This window comes from Diabrotica undecimpunctata, chromosome 5, assembly GCF_040954645.1.
Source record: "Diabrotica undecimpunctata isolate CICGRU chromosome 5, icDiaUnde3, whole genome shotgun sequence".
Classification (NCBI taxonomy): Eukaryota; Metazoa; Arthropoda; class Insecta; order Coleoptera; family Chrysomelidae; genus Diabrotica; species Diabrotica undecimpunctata.
In genome coordinates this window covers 146,089,891-146,112,860 of record NC_092807.1, presented here as the reverse complement: position 1 = coordinate 146,112,860, position 22,970 = coordinate 146,089,891, and the positions used below count along the sequence as shown (strand labels likewise).

Sequence of the window (22,970 nt, the reverse complement as noted above, 5' to 3'; positions counted from 1 at the left end):
CATTGAGATGCTAAGTGATGTCGATAAGAGACCTATAAAAAACGACCTATAAAACCACCATTTACTGTCCAGGTTAAGAGTTTCATAATTATGGTAAGCCTAAGGAAAGGCATATCCCTTCATATCTAAGAACAATAATTGTATTCCGCTTTTTAAGTTGTATACACTTTTAACATTGTACCTCTTCTAAGCCAACGTACTTCTATACACCACGTCGCCATATTCAGTTTCTAATTCGTTAAATCCACGGTGATTGAAAGCACGCGACTTTATAAAAATGATTAGGTTAGTTATTGACACTGTGACATGTGATAAACTCCATCTTTTCGCACACAAATTTTCCTGGTGAATTATACAATGGTTAAAGAATATTTCCCTTCCTGTGACTTTCTTAATATCTTGGAATAGCCTTTCCCTACCGATGATCTTTTCTAATAAAATTTTTCAACACAGGCTTTAGTCCATCATACAGGTCTTTGCGTTGTAGTCCCTTGCATTAGAATCAGTAAACACAATTCTTCGGTAATATTAAATTTGTTGTAAATATACGTTAAAAGATAGCCAATTATGCTGTATTCAAATTTTGCAATGCGTTGTTGCTATGTTCCCCAATAGGAAAAACACGAAAACGATGGAACGACAACTTACTGGAGGCACATTGAAAAACAGAGTCATATTTACGTAAAAAGAAGAAATGTTTTTATTTTATATTCGGTTGTATTTATATTTTATAACGATAAGGGAGAAAGACGATAAAGTAAATATTAGTAAAATAAAAATAAATAAATAGTATATTATTAATATAATAAAATATATATTAATAATAGAACCTATTATAGACGACAGCTAAATTTCATAAAATATTTTGCTTGAATACTATCATTTTTTGTCTTAATCTCTTGTATTTTGTTAGTTATTGATTTATTTATCGTTAAAAAACTTACTGTTGTTTTTGGTAACACTTTATTTACAAAAATCATAATTTACTACCTAACTGAAACATTTTTATTAAAATCCTGGATCCCAATCAGTTTTTTGTGGTACTAATTTCTTTTCAAAGCAGACTATTACATCATTTGGTTCAAATATGATTTTAGCAGAAAACTGCAGACCACATTCCGTATTAGTTTTAATCACATCAACCTCGTTCTTTAAATGCCGCATGGAAGATAAGTTACCTGAAATTATAAGTATTTTTTACTAAAAATATGTTTACACTTATATATTCTTTACACTAAGTCAAAACTATCGCACCACTACAAATGGTACCTATTTATTATTTTTAATGGGAATGAACCACGATTTCAGTTTAAAATACGTTTATTTTGATATTTAGATTTCCACTTCGTATAAGTTTAACTCGGAATTCCTAAAAAATATGGAACAACATGGAATATTATGGATTACATCGGTATTAAAAAGATCTGTACACAAATAAAGTACCACCGGAGTGCCTTAAGTCTACTTTGTTGCTCTGAAGAAACCTAATGCAAAAATGTCTGAAAAATATAGATTCAACCTATTATGTTGCCATAAACTATATTCTTTGTCGCTGTCGTTTGTGAAGGTAGCCTGGTCGACTCCGGGGATTCTTAGCACCCTCTGCCCCTCTACATCGAAGACTGCTACCATAGCCTGGTTTCAAGGGACTGCCGAAGACTGAGGGCCTTGCAATTTCGTCGTTTATCATTTTACCTGGCCTGGCATGTACGGGTTGATAGAAGGATGTTGGGATGGGTTAGGAAATTGATCGTCATCGACAAGTATAATAGGTTAGGACGTGGTATCCTCTCGGTTAAAGAGAGAGAGAGAGAGTAAACCACGGCTTGCGTAGGAAGGGTCGCGACCCTAAACTAGACCTAACTTTACCGGGATCGTTAAGTCTATCTACCCGCTACCTCGCCCCAAAATAATAACAAAAAATATATAAATGAAAACAATGAACTCTGTAGCATAATAATTTCCTTTAAAATGCAAGTATAAAAATTTTGTACTACACTCTTGGGCTATATATAAATTTTGGTGTCTTTGTTTACATTCAAACCCCCCAAAGAAAGAATCGGGTTACGAAGTTAAATAATGCATATAATATAATACGTGTTTATTTCTACGATTTTAAAAACTGGAAGTGATTCAAGGTCGTTTTGCGAGTTTTGAAGCGGTCTAACAACAATTTAGGGTTCGCTAGTCCCCTTTCGATACACGGGGAAAAAGGCGGCATAGGAGCCGGCCGATACATGAGAGAATTCGAGTTTTTAGGTTAAGAAGGGTAACGGAACTATGCAGACGCTTTGGTGAGTTGGTTAAAAAACCGGCAAATTCGTAGAAAATTCAGACTTTCAACCTCAAGTTTGTATTATTTGTCCTAAGAAGCTGTCCCAGAGTATCCCTCACAATTTGGAGATGGATTTGATCGTGTGGCAGAGAAGGTAACCCCAGAAATCTTAATGTGTTTAGTGAAATCCAGGTAACTCTTTTTGTTTTAAACTTTTGAAGGAAAATAAACATTAAAATAATAATTGCTTTCATACGATTTAAAATTTTGATATTTAATATTGTAGATCTTAGGGTGTGGCTATGCTGTCATTTTATTTGTTTCAGCTTTAAAATTCAATGTTGACATATTGACAGCTAGCCTTATTATTTTTGTGACATTAGTTTGTTTTGTTTCTAGAAAAAGGTTAACTTTTAATTGTAATAATTTATTTCTGCCACAGTTATAGCCAATAACAATTTTTTGTAAGTTTTGTAGCATCTCCCGAGTTTGTAAACGGATAATGGCATGTAAGTTTTCTTTGTTATTTTTGGTATAAATCTTTGTAACTATTTATATCGTATATATTTTGTACCATTTAATATTTGTAACTGTTTGTGTTGAGAAACAATAAATGTTTAATTTATTTCTCTAAATCATTTTTGTTTATTTATTTTAGAAAAGTCTCCTATCCGCTTTTGTGTTTCTTTTTTTAGGAAGGAAGAGCCTTTTTTCCTTTATCCAGCAAGACTAGGAATACTAAGATCCTTCGAAGCGGCGTCCTTATTTTAAATAGCTAGAGGCCTTTCTTGTTGTTTTTGTTTGCCCATTTATCCAGGAGATTCATGTAAGTACCCCCTTTTTTTTCATTTTTGTAGTTGCCCCAATCCGACCCCTTGCCATTCACTTATCCACGACCCCAGCTCTCCAAAGAAGCCCCGAATGCCGTTTGCATAAGTATCATTTATTTTGCTTGCCTTATCTCTAGCCCAATAGTTTCTGTCCCAATGTTCAACCCCCATAGTAATACCCTATGTGGTAGGCAAAATATTTCGTTACAACTCAAACAAAAACTTTAAAAGACCACAAATGAAATGCCAATAACCCAACCAGCAATAAGACCAATATTAAGAATAACATTTAAGATATTATCTATGCATAAAGAAAGGGGTATAGACGTAGAGAAGTGAGTAGACACCAAATTAACTGTAATTAGGTGGAACATTTTGCAAAGTAAAGTACACAAGATGGACGAAGAGAATGGTAGGTCTGCTAGAGAATGCACAAACAGACTGACAAGAGTTAAATTAGATGGAAGGATAACCTGCAGCAAGTAGCAGGAAATTAAATTTAACAAGGTGATAATGAAACAACTGAAACTTAAACTTCGGTGTAGTAATGAATATTCAACGCTATTTGTAATGCTCAATAAAATTCTTACACATTTCTCAGTTCTTACACAAATCATTATGAAAGAGCAGAAAATGAAAAAATTCGGCAGTAAAACAATTAAAGTAAAATGCAACAAATTGTATTCAATATTTTTGTAATAATAGTTGAAATATTTACAAACCTGTGTAGATTATTTCCCCTTCTCTAATAATTTTATACATTCCAACTCGTTTCAACACTCCTTTTTCACATCTACAACCAGCTACAAGAACCTTTTTACGATCCTGAGTGATTTCGAATACCTGTAGAACAACTGCTTCGCCTAAAATCTCTTCTTCCTCTTTGGGTGGTATCCGGGAATTAAGTTCTTCTTTAACGTCATCTATCAGTTTATATATAACGTTGTGATTCTTTATTCGAACATTTTCGGAAAGTTTTGATAGATTTGGAGGTAGACTAACGTTGAAAGCATATATTACACCTATAAGAAAATTATAGCTATTAGTATTGGGAAGATATATGTACAGTATAATAGACGATTTTAATTAACGTCTTCATTAACTTGATCTATAATTGACAACATATTGCTAGAATAAACATTTCTAATTTTATCTTCTGCATCCATTTATTACACAAAAAAATCAGTGTGGTCATTTATCATTAAATAATGTTTCTCGAAGTGAAATAGGTAAATGTGGAAGTAAAGATTCTGATGGAGACTTGTTTCAAAATAGTGGTATGATATTTAGGTTTACACCATTGAAAACATTTATAAATCTGCAGTAATACAATCAAAAATTTGTAATTAATCATAAATATTGTCTGTATATTAATTATTTATATATAAATAACGTTATCGTAGTATTTATGTATTACAAAAAGATTTGTTGACACAAACACATAACTTGGATTTATCTATTATAAACATTTTACTAACTTATTAAGAACATTAATATAATAACAATTTATATATTTTATATTTATTATACCAATTTATATAATTACAGAGTTTATTTGTAATTATTTCATGTATTATTTGTAATTCAGTAATTATTTCAATATTGATTTTTTGAGATCCTAATTCTAACCTCACTTTTGCAATCCTAAATGCAGATTTACTGTTGTAAATACGAGGCGCGTTTTTTAAGTAAGTACCGTTTTGGAATTAAAAAAAGACGTGCAAAGATATGGCAATAATTTTATTTTTGCATGAAAGCATGTACCTTAATCTACTTTTCTACATAATTTCCGTGAATATTGAGGCACTTGTCATAACGTGGCACCAGTTTTTGAATACCCTCCTGATAAAATTCTGCCGCCTGACTTGTTAACCACTGCATCACAAATGTTTTTACTTCGTCATCGTCTTGAAGACGCTGACCGCCCAGGTGTTTCTTCAAGTGCTGGAACAAATGGTAGTCGCTGGGCGCCAGATCAGGGCTGTATGGAGGATGATCTAGAGTTTCCCATTTAAATGATTTGATGAGATCTTTGGTCTGATTAGCCACATGTGGACGGGCATTGTCATGCAGCAAAACGATACCCTTACTCAACTTGCCACGTGTTTTGTTCTGGATTGCACGACGCAGATTTTTCAATGTCTCACAATAAGACGCTGCATTGATTGTCTCATTACGAGGCAGAAACTCCACTAGCAATACTCCTTTTCTGTCCCAAAAAACTGTGCACATGATTTTCCGGCAGAAATTTTTTGCTTAAACTTCACTCTTTTGGGTGATGATGAATGTCGCCATTCCATGGATTGTTGTTTCGATTCTGGTGTGACGTAGGCCACCCACGTTTCGTCACCACTAACAATTTGGTCTAAAAAATCTTCACCTTCACTGTGGTACCGCTCAAGGAAAGTCAATGCACTGCCTAAACGTTGGGTTTTGTGCAAATCCGTCAACATTTTTGGAACCCAACGTGAACACAATTTCCGGTAATTCAAGTTCTCGGTAACAATGCGATACAAAACACTACGAGAATACTGAGGAAAGCAGTCGGACAATGATGAAATTGTAAAGCATCTTTTTTCTCACCTTTTCGTCCACTTTCTGCACCAAATTTTCATTAACGACCGAAGGACGCCCACTCCGTTATTCATCATGCACATTTGTGCGGCCATCTTTAAATGCTCTCACCCATTTCCTTACCATTCCATCACTCATAATGTTTTGTCCGTAAACTTCAACGATCTCACGATGAATATCGATCGGTTTTACGCCTTTAGCACTAAGAAATCGTATAACAGCCCGTACTTCACAATCAGCGTGACTCACGATTGTTGGAGGCATCTTAAACACTGGAGTAAACAAGTATACAATGAAGAATCAAACTGTAATGGCGTCAGTGCGTAGGCAAGAGATGTAGGTAACCAGCGCTCATGCGCGGAACGCCAACCGTAGCGCTGCGGCGGCGGAATCGCAAAATGGTACTTACTTAAAAAACATGCCTCGTATATAAATTATATTTATATATTATTATAATAGTATTATTATTTTACAGAAACGTTTTATAAAACTAGTTAATACGTTTTAACAATATATGGAATTTAATTTACAGTAATCATTACATAAAAGTTTCTATATAAATTAGACCTTATAGCTGCAATCCACAGTTTACATTGATGTATTTTATGATTTTGACTCGGAACTGGATAAAAAGTGTAACCACTTTTACCGTTAATGTAGGAGTTTGCAATGCAACAAATATTACCTACTTTCTTCTTCTTCTTCCTTCTCGTATGTAGGCTTTAAAGCCTGTTTCTTCTTCAATATTAGCCTCCTAAATTGTTTAAATTATCGCATCATCTTTTTCTTGGTCTGCCAATACTTTTTCGTCCATTTGGTGACTTATCTCGTGCTATTCGTACTATCCTATCCTCTACCATTCTAGTAATGTGTTCGTTCCACTCCTGTTTCCGTTTTCTTACCCATCCATTTATGTCTTTTATATTGCATGCTCTTCTTAAATTTTCGCTTCTCTCCCTATCCAACAGACTTTTCACTGATATTCGTTGGAGTATTTTCATCTCATCTCAGTTATTTCTAGTAGTCGTCTCGTTTTATATGTGTCTAATTGCTACTTTATAGATTCTTGTTTTTGTGTCTTGTCTTAGGTGTTTGTTCTTCCAGATTGTGTCATTAAGAGATCCAACCGCTTTACTTAAGCTTTGTTGTCGTACTTCTTCTTCAACATCTCCGTAACTAGTTATATCTATTCCCAGATATCTAAACCTTGCTTCTTGCTTTATTATTTTCCCATCAATTTCGATTTTACATTGTAGTGGGTATTTAGATGTCATACATTTGGTTTTTTCTGCTCATATTATCATATTGTATTTCTTGGCTGTTGTATTGAAGATGTAGTTAATCTTTGGAGCTCGTCTTCTGTCTCGGCGATTAATGCGGCGTCGTCTGCATAACATAATATTTGGATTTCTTTATTCCCCATTCTGTACCCCTGAGCTCTACGTACTGCTTGTATTATTTCATCCATTATTATATGAGAGATGTGGGCTTAACGAGTCACCCTGTCTGACTCCGCTTTGTACTGGTATACACTGTGTTAGTTATCTTTGACTGTATTCGATTATGTATTTAGATGTTTTCGATGGTTTGTACAATATTGATTGGTATGTTTCTTTTATACAGTAGGTGTAAGACGTCTTCGACTCGGATGCGAGCGAAAGCCTTTGTCAGGTCTATAAAACATGCTGGTTTATTGTACTCGATCTTCCGGATCTGAATCCTTGTTATTCATCTGATAAAGTTGTTAGTTTATTGATTTTGTTGGTTAGGACTTTTGTGGCAAGCTTAAGTGCAGTGTTCATTAGATTTATACCTCTATAATTGTTGGGGTCTTCTTTATCTCCTTTCTTGAATTTTGGTATCATTATGCTGTTTCTCCATGCGTCTGGTATCTTGCAGTGCAATATTAGTTTTTGTATAAGTTTTGTCATCTCTAGGATTATACTTTCTCCTCCCTGTTTTAGAACTTCGTTAGTTATTCCGTCTGGTACTGGTGAATTTTTATTTTTGTATGAGTTTATGGCTATCTCTACTTCCTGAAAACTGATTTCTATTTCGTGTCTTAATTCAGGTACGTTATTGTGTTGATTATTATTTTTCTTTCCTTTAAACAGTTCCGTCAGGTATATTTCCCATTCGTTTGCTGGTATGTTATTGTATTCCTTCAATTTTGCCATTTCTTTCCGTTGGTTTCTTATGAATCTCCATATTTGTTTTTGTGTACCGTAGAAGTCGCTTTCCATCCTTTTTGTAAAATGTTCCCAGTGTTCAATTTTTGTTCTTCTTACCAACAGCTTTGTTTCATTTCGTATTCCTCTATAGGTGTCTCGGGATTCTGGAGTATTTGATGTTTTGTACTTCGTGTAGGTCTCTCTTTTGTTCAGTACGACTTTGCGTTTTCCTAGAGCTTCTGTTGCTGCTTCTTCAATGTTGTGTTTGATTTTCTCCAAGCTCGCGTTTATATTTTCGATGTCGTCTATTTGCTTCAGCTGTATCTTCTGTGCTAGCCACCTTTGGTACATTTCTCTTGTAGAGTCGTTCCACAGTGATTCTACATTGAATTTTTCCTCGGTGATTTCCTGTAAAAAATGTTTTGGTGTTATTTTTATTCTTATTTTTGCTAGTACCAGTTTTTGTTCACTGCTTCTGCTGAGTTTAAAGTTCGGATATCTAGAATCTGCTTTGGGTGGATTTTTCTATTAGTGATTATAAAATCAATCATAGATTTGTGCCCCCTGGAGTTTTCAAATGTATATTTATACTGGAGCTTATGGTCGAAAAATGTATTATTGATTCTCAGTTCGTTAAAAGCACAGAGATTAGCCATGAGTTCTTTGCGTTGACATGGTTTCCATTAAATCTTTGTTTTATTCCTGGAACTATTTCATTTCCTATTCGTGCATTAAAGTCACCCATAAGAATTAAGGGTTCTTCATGAGATATTTCATCCAGGATGGTTTGCTATTGTTCGTAGAATGCTTCTCGTTCCTCCTTAGGTTTGCAATCCTCGGGGCTATAGATAGATATAACATTTAATTTTTGGTGATCCATTGTAATGTTCATATGTATTATTCTTTCGGAGATATAACGGCAGTTATTTATGTTGTCTTTAAATTTTTTTAAGATAAGTATACCTGCTCGTGCTCGTTCTTCTTTCTTCACTCCACTGTATGCTAGAAAATATTGGTTACAGTCTCTTTGGCCTTTACCTTTCTTCTTGGTTTCTTGGATTGAAGAAATGTCTATGTTTTTATTTATCTGTTCTTCTATTATCTCTTGGTCTTTGTTGTTGAAAGAAGTAATGTTCCATGTTGCTAATCTGATTGTAGGCTTATTTTACCTACTATCGTTTTGAACAATTACAATGTACCTATAATTATAAATTATAAAAACCTTAGGTCTGCTTGCCATTATACTAAATTCAATACTGAATTTAATACTAAAAATATTGTATCTACAAATTAGATGCGCGCGCCGATTCAGTACTAAAAATTAGAGCATGTTCTAATTTCTTATACTAAAAATGATAAAATATTAACTAAAAGTGAGGTGATTTGGAAAAGAAAAACGCACATCTAAAAAAAATCCATACTACAACTGCAGTTATCTCAGAACTAACTTTTTGTCGCATAATCCCTTCATACTCTAATCTCTTCTATTATTTACCTTTAAATGTCTCAGCCAGCTCAATATCTGTTTCGGTTATTTGACCAACTCCGTAATGCACTAAATCCATTTTGCAACTTTCAGAAGTATATGTATCTAATACATTCAGAATGGCTTCCAAAGTACCATCGACATCGGCGCGAAGTATGATATTTAAAGAAGGCGTCCCATCGTCATCTGAAAAATAAAATTGAAATAATAAGTGTTCTGACACTGTTTTCTTGTGGTATGTCTAAGTTAAATATTGTGTTTATATGGTATTAAGCCATAATTATTAAAATATACAATACCTTGAATTTCTGGTTTTCGGGGACCATCTGGTCTTATCTTAAATCTCCCCATTTTTCTTTTCAATTCTAGCTTTTCTTTGTATTCCTTATTATGTTGTTCTTCTTTTAATTGTATTACTTTGCTGTCCTCTTTAGCCTTTCCAGCTTCTTGTTCTGCTTCCCTAAATTTCTGAACTTCTCGCGCCCTTTTCTCAGACTCAACTTGAAGTACTTGTTCACCAGCAGGTGGAAGTTGCTTCCAGCCTTCTATTTCTACAGGATATCCTGGTGGTACTTCTTGCAACAATTTACCTTTGTCATCTTTAAGAGATCGAACTTTCGCCATCGAAGTACCTGCTACCAAAATATCACCTTTTTTTAAAGTACCTAAAATAATATGGAATTAACCAAACAAATCTGACTTAAAAATTATTTCCTCCCCTTACCTCTTTGAACAATAACGGTACACAATTTTCCCCTATGTTGATGAAGTTTACTTTCTACAACAACAGCTTCAACAGGTCCTGTAGGATCCGCTCCGATTTCTAGTAATTCTGCCTGCAGAACTAAAGCTTCTGTTAATTGTTCTAAATTTTGTTTTTTCAAAGCTGATATAGGGATTGCTTGAACATCACCTCCTAGTTGTTCTACTTGGATACCTGCTTCCACCAGCATTTTTTGTGTTCTAGCTATGTCAGCTTTTGGAGCATCTATTTTATTAATTGCAACAAGGATTGGCACTAAAAAGATAATATACTTAGCAATTTAGTTTATTTTTAATAGTGTTTAATCGACCATTTAATATTATCAAATGCGTCCGTTTAAAATTTATTAGTTTTCTTATAATTATACAAAGTAAAGTCAAAACCATGTACGATGGCCATTTTGAGATTCAATTCCAATAATCCTTTATTACCAGTAGACCAGGTAAGCGGAGATACCTTTTACAACATATTTATGTATAACATTATACTGCTCAGTACAGTTTTCGTTTTAATATTTTACTAGCGGAACAACTCGACATCGAGTTTTTTAAATGAAATTTTTATTTTGCGAGAAAAATTAAGAGATCAATACAAACAATATAAGCAAGAATATACATAACATTCATCAATAATAATGCAAGTAAAAAAAAGTGATTATGGAAGTCGACCTCAAAACCGGAATGCAATCATCATGTTCATCAAATGTCGACATGGATATCATTTAGCAGTTAATTTTGCATGCTGATCACTTCCGATGTCGGATCGCAACCGGAAGTACATATTTAGATTCGTCTCGACGAGACCTTTCGATCCATATATACATTGTGGGGTCTAAAACTTAAAGTAAATTTTAACTTCCGGTTGTCACCTCGGGGGAACAATTAAGGGTCTAACCACCTTCTGATATCCCCGGGTGCTCTGTAGAGGGCTTCGAATATACTATCGAGAGCTTGTGCCTTGAAAAAGGCAAGATATTTCTTACATGACAATTTCTTCGTCGAAATAAAACACCAAGTTAAGTTGAAACAATTCTCAGCCACAGAGTATGGAAAATAAATGCAGAAAGCAGAGCCCCGAGAGCACTAAGCTCTCGGAGAGCCCGTGAGGGACTGACTTGGCTTACCTGAAAATCGCCAATATTTATATGCGCTATTCGAGCGATAAATAGGGATTTCCAGGTCAAGAGCCAATGGGAAAATTCGAGGCGGGGCGATGCGCATCGAAATGCGCACTAGTCCACAGACTATGGCATTCGATGACACGGTCATCTCAAAACCGGAACTGAATTTTTGTACCAAAAGTATATCTTGACAATCTCATACGTAATACTAATAATATTCCGAAAAAATATTTTAATTATCTAATATGGTTTTTGAGTAAAGTGGTGGACAAGAAAAGGGCTTAGCGTTTTAGTATATAAGATTGCAATAATACATAATATATCGTATTTATACAGTGAATTTATTAATAAACATTTCTTAATGATTTTTGTTTAATTTCTTGTTGTGACGTATAATGTAGGTTTACCCAATAATCAAAGTTATGCCTTTACAAGAACATATTAATATTTAAAAAAAAGGTTCCTTAAAGCAGACCACAATGTCATGTAATAAAATGTCACGTAAATGACGGCGTAATCCCCTTTCTACAAGTATAAAAACTTTATATAATTAGAACTTGATTATTTAGAGGTATGTATACCTGTCTGGGTATGCGCAAGCCATTACTCTTATGTATAAAGTGATGAGTGTCTTACCACCCGGCTTTTTAACGTAAGAGATAGAAAACACAGTTACCTTGTGAAATAAAAAGAGATGAAACTCGTAGAGGTAGAAACCTATAATTTACATTACCACTATCGATAGTCTCACACCTTTAGACGTTAGCTTGGAGCTAAATCACCTCGGTCATAATTATTATGTGTAACGTATGTGTGGCGTATTTCCATTTTTTAATTTCGCATAAAGTAAAAACTGATTGAATACAATAAAGCAAAAATGTGAATAAAATAATTTAATTAATAGTAATTAAATTATTAACCAAGAATATTTTCTACTATGATTTGAGGAGTTTCATACACTCTTGTCACGGAATAATCACAATCCTTCGTGGATTAGTGGTAAGAATTCGACACAGACGTCGCAGACGATTAGAGTTCAAAACCCACATGTGGTTTTCTTTTTTTTTTAATAATTTGAAATTATGCAGAGATCGTTTTGCTTTGAATCGCTAAACATTTATGTCAGTCGTTACTAGTATTAGAAGTGTTTAAAGTTAAACATAAATATCTTATTGAAAAAAAAAGTATCGTCGTACTTTCGAAAATAAAGTAAAAATTCTTCAAAATTAAAAGAACGTTTAAAGAATGTTTAAATAAGTAAAAATTCTACAAAAATAAAAAAAAATATTGTAAATAAACGTATTTACAATATGTTCAAATAAGCCTTCATTAGCAGCAGAACAATAACCCAAACTGTCACTAAAGAAATATAAAAGTTTGATGGATCAGAGTTCAAGTCACGATGTTCTCATGCAGGTGCTCAGGGTTCAAATCTCACATGAAGGTTTTACTTTTTTAAAAATTTGAAATTATGCAGATATTATATCGGTTTGCTTTAAATCACTAAACATTTATTTCAGTCTTTATTAGAAGTGTTTATAGTAAAACATGAAAATCTTATTGAAAAAACAATGTCGTACTTTCGAAAATAAAGTAAAAATTCTTCAAACATAAAAGAACGTTCTAAATAAATGTACTTCCAAAAATATTTAAATACGTAGAAATTCTATAAAAATAAAAAAAAAATATTCTAATGAAATGTATTTACAATAAATGATCGAATAAGCCTCCATTAGCAGCAGAACAATAACCCAATCTATTATAAAAGTTTCGTCTAACATTAGTTAATGTTTCTGGACTAATACCTCTCATTGAATCAGAGATCTTTTCTCTTAATTCTTGGAGAGAATTAGGCCTATCGTCTTCAATTCCATATAGCTTGGACTTGATATATCCCCACATAAAAAAATCACAAGGTGCAAGATCAGGTGATCTTGCAGGCCAAAAAATATCTCCGTGGCCACTAATCAATCGATTAGGAAAAGTCGCACTGAGATATTCACTGATGATGTGAGAATTATATGCGGGACAACCATCGTGTTGAAACCATATGGAATCGAAAGGTATTGGTAAATTACGAAGGGCTGGGACAATTTGATTTTGCAGAAGTTCCAAGTATTTCCGCCCAGTCAACATACCTTCTATAAAAAATGGACCAATGACATGATTCCCTATTATGCCTCCCCAAACATTTACTTTTCGAGGACGCTGGGTACGAGCGACATAAATCTGACGAGGATTTCCTCGAGACCAATACCGAGCATTCATTGAATTGTGACGGCCCTGCAATGAAAACGTACATTCATCGGTGAACAAAACGTTCTCTAAAAAATGTTCATCTTGATGTGACATTTCCATTGCAGTTTGACAAAATTCTAAACGTCTATATTGATCCCCAGGGAATTGTTCGTTGGATTTATGAAGTTTATAGGGACGGTATCCATGTCTTTTCAAAATTTTACCTACTCTAAATCTTGAAATTCCATATTGTTCTCCGAGACGAGATGTTGATTGGGTAGGATTTTGCTCAATACTTGCACAAATCAAAGTGTCCCTAAGTTCCAAATCTGAATTTACCTCCCTTCGTCTACGAACTCCTCTTGGAGCGAACACGGATCCATAAATAAAAAAATTACGTATAATAGACTGAATTGTTGTCTAATCATGTTGTCTGATAATAATCCATTGACATGCCAGACAACAATTTGCACTTTTTCCTCGACCGTTAAAACCATTTTCACGAATTGTTTTTTCAATAAAAAGTTTCTGTTTACCGTGCAAAAACACTTCTCGGTATGTTATTATTTGATGGCTTGATGATTTGGTTAGCTGTAAAGCAGGCAGCTGTTCGCGCGCATCCATTACAATGTTGTTAATTGTTTTGAAAATCATTACCTGTACAGAGGAATTGATATTAACACTGAGAATTTAGTGATGGATTTGGCATTAAACAGTCTTAACCGGATTGTTTTGCAATCACAACTGAAGACTGTAAAACTGAAATTGAATTTGAATTATTTTGTATTTCTATTTTTTAACATTGGAATAAGAATAAATTGTAAATAATGAGTTTTTCGAAAACTTTTTATCTAATATGTATCATATTTTCTATTATTTTTTGATTGAGTAAAACAAAAATTTTATCCTTGGTGTGAATTGAACCTCAATCTTCTTGTCACTAGACCACGTCTCTACCTATTACACCAATTCCACATACAATAATTGTTTTCGGATTGAACATACCTACCTTTAGTTTAATCAAATATTTCAGTTAAGTTATTTTTATTATTAAATAAACTTAAAGATTTATAATTTGAAATCGCTAATAATTAATGTTTTTTACTATAATATATCTTAATTTATTCAATTATTTATTCTAACATCAGAAATTATTAAAATAAAATATTTTCGAGGCCATCCGTATAATTATGACTGAAGTGAAATAGCCACGTCAAGAACTAGCTTTATCTCGTACTATTTCACAACTTAATCTGTCTTCTATCCTTGCCGCTATTTTGCCGGGTGGTAAGACACTCATCACTGTATAAATAAACAGAGGACTTGGTGGATAAAAATTACATAGGTAAATAAATAAATTCAATCAACACATAACTTACCTCTCGCTTGTCTCGCCATTTTAATCGATTCCAAAGTTTGTTCCATTACCCCGTCATCTGCTGCCACAACTAAAACTACTAAATCTGTCAAATTAGCTCCTCTCGATCTCATCGCTGTAAAAGCCGCATGTCCTGGAGTATCTAAAAAAGTGATTCTTGCGCCAGAATCCAGAACTACAGAGAACGCACCAATATGTTGAGTGATGCCTCCAAATTCTTCATCTACAACTCTTGCATTTCTGAGAGCATCGAGTAAAGTCGTTTTCCCATGATCTATGTGACCCATAACAGTAACAACTGGAGGCCGAGGTTTGAGCTCAGATTTGCTAGGTGGAGGTCTGGGAAAAGTATCTCTCTTAATTAGTTCTTCTATCTTATCTTCCGGTTTGCCTTTATCAAAGATAAAAAATTATATATATATATATATATATATATATATATATATATATATATATATATATATATATATATATATATATATATATATATATATATATGGTCTATTCCACTAAGGGAAATAGAAATATCTCTGTCTTCCAGGCAAAGACTTATGAAATCTTACATTTGACAAGAGAAATAAAAATGAGGGATTTTGAACTTAAGCTCATCAACATAATATGCACATACATACAATCAAGCAGCTGTGAGAGCTTTCAGAAGCCCTAAGGTTGTCTCTAGGCTAGTGGGAGTATACCGAGAAGAACTCGATAAAAATAAGAATCGTAACAGGTTTCCTCATTGACTTAGTTGCGGACTCTGTGGTAAGGCCATCCTCGTTGTAGTCCACTCATAGTGAGAGCTTAGTACGTCAGTAGTTGTAGGGGTACTAGTATGATAAGAGGGTACGATGTCTACGGATATGTAATTTATATCAATGAATTCTGCTTTACTTACTGATGATTGTACAATGATTTTTGTCTGGAAAAGTTTTTCACCAATGCAACCAGAAGTAGGGTAATTCCAACTAGACTCAGTTAATGGTGTAAAAAGTGCATCGGTTATTCTTTGCATCATAGGTCTATCCTACTTCTGAAGACAGTACTCTTTGTCAAAACTAGAAATGACTTTGAAAATCCTATAATCTTAGTATTTTGTCTTATGAAATTATCTTATAAGAGTAAGAGATCTTAGTAAGAGAAATAGATAGATAAATAGATACATGGGTGGCCTCAAGTCGTACCTAAAAAATATATGGTCCAAACTGTGAAGACAATTAATTGACTACTTGAATACTAAAGACATACTTTTCAAAATTTTACATGTTATTACTAATAGTAAACAAAACATTGAAACTTACCGATGATCCTCATCCTCCTTCCACTTCTAGTAATACCTTGTTGCAGCAATTTTATATCAGTAATGGGTATTTTTGGGTTATTAAATTGGTTAAGAAATATGTCATATACATAATTGATGTCTTTATTAATAACCTTTGCTAATTCTTCCAAAGTAATGTTCCTCCATACATCAATCATTTCACCTTTCGCTTTTGGAGAATATTCTATTATTCTTGGCGATTTCTAAAAATATATACATAATTGCTAAAACCAAAAAGGTCTTCAGTATGTTTCTATTGAAGTTTTTAGAATCATATTGTTCTTAAGTTCTTTGTACCAACCGATCGCGAAAATCTGCCTTAATAGAAAGAGAAGATTTAGTCTCGAAGATGTTGGCGACGAAGATATATTCGCTTTATTAGAGAGGTTTATTCTGTACACATAAAGAATTATTATCTCGTCAAGCATTTGTGGACAGTTTATCAACAGGTTTACGAGGACCAACAGATAAAGGCCAACGACTGATTTTCGCCCATATAGGTAGTGAGAGTGGCTTTTTAGACAATAGTGTTGATTTAGATAATTTTTTTATCCAAAAACGGGGAATTAGTTTGAGCTACATTCGGTAATAGCAATGGATAACGCTTCGTATCACAGCTCATTAGTAGAATATCTGCCAACTATTCTTCTTTTTGTGTCTATTCGTTTTGAATATAGGCGATCATTCTGGCTGTAATTATTTTATTAACTGATGCCTTAATTAGATTAGTTGCTGTTGTGGAGAAACATTTCCTCGGGTTTTTTAACCATGATATTCTTCTTCTCCCATTTCCTCGCTTTCCGAATACTTTGCCTTGAAGGATTATTTTCAGTAATCTGAACTAAACTTTCTCCTTTTAATCGTGTACATCACTTCACTTTCTTTCCCCATTCTTCGTAGTCCAGTCTCGTTGGTTATCTTGTCCATCCATGATATTTTTAGGATTCTTCTGTATAGCCACATCTCGAAGGCTTCAAGTTTTTTCTCCATCGCTTCAGTGAGTGTCCAGGATTCAACTCCGTAGTATAATATCGAGAAGATATAACATCGTAGGGGCCTTACTTTTATCTCCAGATTAAGGTTGTGGCTTGTAAAGAGTTTGGCCATGTTGTTGAATGCACTCCTAGCCTTCTCTATTCTACATTTTACTTCTTGTGAGTGATCCCATTGTTCGTTTACTATTGTTCCAAGATAGGTAAACTGTTTTACTCGGTCCACTGGTGTAATCTTGATAAGCAGTTGGACGTCTCTAATTTTATTTTTGCTGATGACCATAAATATAGTTTTTGATATGTTTACTTTAGTCCAAATCTTTCACTTAATTAAAATTAAAAGGATTCCATGTTCGCAATTTTCCAAGGCTTCACTAAATATTTCCTCTGAATATAGGTTGAATAATAGAGATGAAAGTATTTATCCTTGTCTAACGATCAGAATTGTCTTGATCAGAATCTGGATCGCTTCCGTCGGTTCATCTCCAAGATTTGTTCTAATTGTGGCTGATTGGTTCCAGTATAAATTTTGTATTACACGCCGGTCTTTATTATCGATTTGGGCTTTTGTTAGAACCCATCATTTTTCAATGTTGAACTGTGTCAAATACTTTTTGGTAGTCCACAAAGCAAGTGTAGATGTCGCAAGTCATATCTCTGCATCTTTGGAATAATACCTGTAGACTAAACAGTGCATCTCTCGTACCTACGCCATGACTCAACTACTACCATGAATCAACTATTTCTGCCAACTATGGCTACCAGAAAAGCAGACATGCAAAGTTGGTTAGGACAAAAATTAATTCCATTTTCCGAGGAAATGGTTAACACTGAGCTTATATGTGTCATTAGCATCGTGACATATATCGCCACCATATTGTAGATACAACGGTTCGTGCTACAGTTATTACCATTTTGAGACTTTCTCCTTACCATTGCGAGTTAAACCCGATAGAATTAATCTGGGTTCAAGTAAAGGGTTACATAGCTCATGAAAACGTGACATATAAAAGTTCTGATGTTCAACATTTGTTAGAACTTGCAATGAAACATATACGGAAAGAAAATTTGGCTAATGCCGTAGCCCATAAGATCAAGGAAGAAGAGAAAATGTGGAGATTGGACGGGATGGTAGTCACTGTTTTCGAAAAAAAAAAATAAAATAATGAACTTAAGTGTGACTGGGGATTACTCTTCGGAATTTTAAATTTTACTTTATTTTCTTAGACAACTATAAGGTACTTGTCAAAACACACATGATAGTTTAATAATTATATCGGTCTTAGATTTAATTTTTACGTAATTATTTATGTATTTAGATAAATAATAAATAAATAAAACATTATTTTGGTACGCCTCTGCAAAGTTGATAAGGGGAATATCGGTTGGTCACTTTAAGTGCGATGTTGCCAATGAATCACCTTTACTTGAAAATTGTTATAGTCTAGCAATTTTTTTTTACTCAAACCTGCATGGCAGTTGTATGTCTAAAGAGAGCTGTCACAAACAGTCTCCTGGAGGTAGAAGAAAGAAGAGACATGCAAGAAGAAAAATAAACTTTATGTCATATGTCTCTGTTGCGCAGTTACTCTTTGACTCTTTCAAAATTCAAAACATTAGTTCAAATATTTGCCTCATTGCATTGTTGAGATAATCAACGCTAATCTCATGATACTATGAATAACAAGATAGGATCTTCCCGTATCACAAAATCGGTCGTGTTCGCGCATGCCGTCATTGGAGAGCAGAATTTGAATTCTTGTTAAAGTTAAATGGGATTTTTATGCATTCTGTGATGAAATTATTCGATTAGCAAAATAATAATATTAAAAAAAGGTTTAATAATTACAATAATCGTACACAAAAGGATATCTCCAAACTATTTATTAAAGATTATTTATTGACACATACAAAAAACTGACATTACGAACGTGCAGCTCTCCAATTACGTCACGACTTATGCGCAATATCTTATCTTCTTAATCATAGTATCATGGCTAATCTCTGAGATATAATCATGCGTATAGGAAAACAACTGGCTTGAAAATGGTCACAAATTGATTCTCCTTAGAACGCATTGGTATTATTTATTTATACTTGAAATTTACTTACAAATAACATTGTTCTGGTTCATTGGCTAAAAAAATACTGGAGGAAAAAACATTTTATGAAAATTACGCATAAGTTCATCTTATTAAAACAGTTGACTAATTGTATACTTACACGTTCTTCTGCAGTTTTTCGTCTTTTAAAGTTAACAAAAGAAGTATGAATACTACATGGATAGATACATTGAAAAAATCTCGCTTTATGTCTAGTTTTTCTATATATGACTGATGATATCCTAAAATTATATTAAGGTGATTAATTCTGTAATATTTAATATTATAAATTGTATACCAGTTCATTGTTCATGGAACATCATTATATCAATTTAGTAATTGTATAAGGATGTAACTAACAAAAGTAAAGTTTGTTTAGCAGTAAATGGTTGACTTCAATTAGTACCGACTATAAACATCCTGGGTTAACCGATAATAGTATAAAAGGCCCAGTTTAAGGTACAATTTAAATATATTCCTGGTAAAATTTGTCAATCTTCATTTCTTAATGTTGATTTAATTGCGTACAATCCAAACTCATTATAATTTCATTAATACAGATAAGGCTTACATTGACGATACTATAAATACTGATAAGAGGGTTTTTCGAATTCGATGGTAGTGCGCGACGGGTTTGCTAATCACCTTTTAAGTAGTTTCCTGGTATTTATATAATAAGTTTATGGAACTGAACACCAACCAGTATTTAAATACGAGTTCTTGATAAAATTTGTTTGTGTTTATATATCAAGGGAAGTGTTAAGTATTATTACTCATTTTATTCATTATGTTTTTATCATTATGTGGCGTCCATGGGATAATAATAATGGGGCTTCTTCTAGTGTTCCGGTAATGAAGAAACATTTATCTGTAGATGCAAAGCAAATTGTAAAAACTATATACAGTACCTTACTTAAAAGAGGACTTGACACAACTTCCGCTACGAGTGAAATATGCGATTTGACGAAAAGAAATCTGACCACAGTAAAAAGAATTAAATCAAATCCCATAGAAACAAGAAAAAAATTTAAAGATTCCAGTTCCACCAAATGTATGGACCAAGCCGATAATGTGTAAAAGGCACATCAAATTTGACCCAAGAGGTAAATAAAACACTTTTTGATGTTGCTGTTGAGCTTTGGAATTTATTTAATTCATCTTTAAGACATCTATATATAACAAACATGTAAGTACTAATGTAGTAATTTTATTCACTTCTTCTTCTCACACTTGTTATGCCCTATAAGAGTGTCAAAGATCTTGTTGGCATCTATCCATCTTTTACCCATTTCTTCCACACCTTCCAATCTTCTGCCATTTTCTTCATATGTTGCACTGTTTTACCTTTCTTGGTCTTGATTTTCCTGGATATGTTCCATTCACTCCTTTCTAGGTATACCATTTCTTATTCTTATTTGTATTTTGGCCTCTGTCATTTTCTTTACTAGTCTGTTCTCGTCTATTCCAATTATGTGTCCATACCAGTTCAGTTTTCTTTTTTCTATTGGTTCCTGTTTTAGCTCATTTCTGATGTTTTCGGTTCTTTTCCTGTCCAGCTGTCTTTATCAGTTGTTTCATTTCTGCTGCATATATGGTACTTTTGTGTCTTTTCTTTGTAACCCAATTCTGACATGCATATAGAAGTATTGGTATTGAGATTGCGTTATTGACATGCAATTTATTTTCTTATTTAATTATCATTTTCCCCAATATCATATTATTTATTGCATAGTATATGCTCGATGTTTTTTTGTCATATTGGCAATTTCTAGGTCTAGCTTTCCATTGTTTAATATAATTGTCATCAGGTACACATAAGCTGTCACCTAAACTTATTCACAAACAGTTAAAATTGTAAAACATAGTACTCGTGAGATTGATTCTATTGCCACAATTTTCTACGCAATACATTACAGATTATTATAAAAGCACATAATTTATTAAAAACGATAACTAAATACTTTAAAATAAAAACAATTAGAACAATTAAAACATCCAATTTAATATGATTTTTTGGCATTTTTATTTCTTTTTATAATATTTTATCTGACTATTGTTATATATTGTATATGTTTGCTCATGTTGGGTGCTTTAAGGTCACTTAAGTCTTACTATGGGTGCCAGGTTATGAAGGGGTGCATGTAAATGAATGAGCAGATTTGTTGGGAAAATCACTAAAGATGCTACCAAAACGAGGTATAGAAGTGACTGACAAGGAATCATCAAAAGAAATAGAGAGTCACTGAAGAGCAAATCCAGACTAAGAAAATAATCAAACATATTGATAAAAACACTGTTGAACAATTTGATGAATATCAATAAACGGGAGATTAAAACATTCACTGAAATGATGACTGGACATTGTTGTTTAAGAAAACACCTATAAAAACTGGGTAACGTGAATGAACCATGGTGCAGAAAATGCGAAATGGAAAAGAAACTGCCATACTCATCCTATTCCATTGCAATGTGCTAAGTGATATGAAGCAGAAATTCACTGGTCAATTGACAATTTAACCAGAAGAGATCTTAAAACTACCAATAAGTGCCAGATACTAACGAGTCTTGTCTGAACTAAAAAGAGGGAGGTCACTTAATGAATCATTTATAAAACAGTACATGGGTGTAATAAAATAGTTTGTGCCTTTGTAGGAGATAGATTATGTATTGCATTTGTTGTCTATTTTATGTTATTGTTTAATTTAGTTCCTATATTGGAAATACCTATATGTATTCATTGTGTAAGATAATTGTTTAGGTTCAGTTAACTTTGGATCATTCTGATCATACTTTACATTTTAACTATGTTCTACTTTTTACCAGTTTTGAATTAATGATATCCCATGTTTTATGATTACCAAAAGTTTTGTTTATCTTCTTCCTCAAAACAAGAGGATATTAAAACCTTATTTTCTAGGTCATTATGTTTAGTATTACTTTGATTGTTATAACTACAAGCCTACTCTGTATGGTATACAATTCGAAATTATATCTACTCCTTAATATTTTACTTTCATAAACTATTCCAAAGATTTTGATGTTTTCACTTAAATGTGAGACCTGCTTCGCATTTGAAAACAGGGGATTAAGTTTTATATGAATGTATGGTTTTTTTTATTAGACGCTTGTTAGGAAATACATACAGTTGTTATTTACATATGACGTATATCTTGATTGTTCCAGAAGATATTAGTATTAAAAAGTAAAAAAAAATAAACACTATATTTATTTAAAGGAATTTGTTTCTCATTCAAATACATACCGTCTGCATGTCACATTCATTTCTTTGGAATTTCTTACACTGCTACATAAAAGGTTTTGTAATAATAAACGACTTGTGTATAGAGCCATGAAATTTAAAAATAAAAAAATTTAAATTTTTTAAGGTTATCTAATATGTATTAAATAGGTTAGAATATCATCATATGTTTTCTCCATAGACTGTATTATATGTCTATGGTTTTCTTTTCTGCATTTTTTTTCTATAAGCCATTTTCTAGTAACCTTAAAATTCTGTTCATTTAAGTTTGTAACTATTTTAAATTATTAAAAGATACATTATACGACAAATTTAACTAAATATCTCATATTTCTTGACTATTTTATTATAGAAATAAATTATATAATTAATAACATGGAAATATATATAAAAATAACTATTATTGAATTCAGTTGTGTAAATTTGCAATAACAGGGCTACAAACACAGAACTGAAAGGGAGAT

At 32.9% G+C, this 22,970-nt stretch overlaps 1 protein-coding gene across 1 annotated transcript; it reads right to left on the bottom strand.

Moving 5' to 3' along the window:
• Positions 1-944: 944 nt before the first annotated feature.
• Positions 945-22,957, bottom strand: mIF2 (mitochondrial translation initiation factor 2). Its single transcript, XM_072532974.1, has 9 exons — positions 22,510-22,957; positions 19,369-19,489; positions 16,134-16,356; positions 14,837-15,226; positions 10,061-10,354; positions 9,636-10,001; positions 9,346-9,522; positions 3,828-4,127; positions 945-1,178 (listed from the first exon to the last, which is right to left on the bottom strand). The coding sequence occupies exons 1-9, from the start codon at positions 22,596-22,598 to the stop codon at positions 1,009-1,011; spliced, it is 2,130 nt and encodes a 709-aa protein (XP_072389075.1). The 5' UTR covers positions 22,599-22,957; the 3' UTR covers positions 945-1,008.
• Between the last annotated feature and the right edge of the window lie 13 nt (positions 22,958-22,970).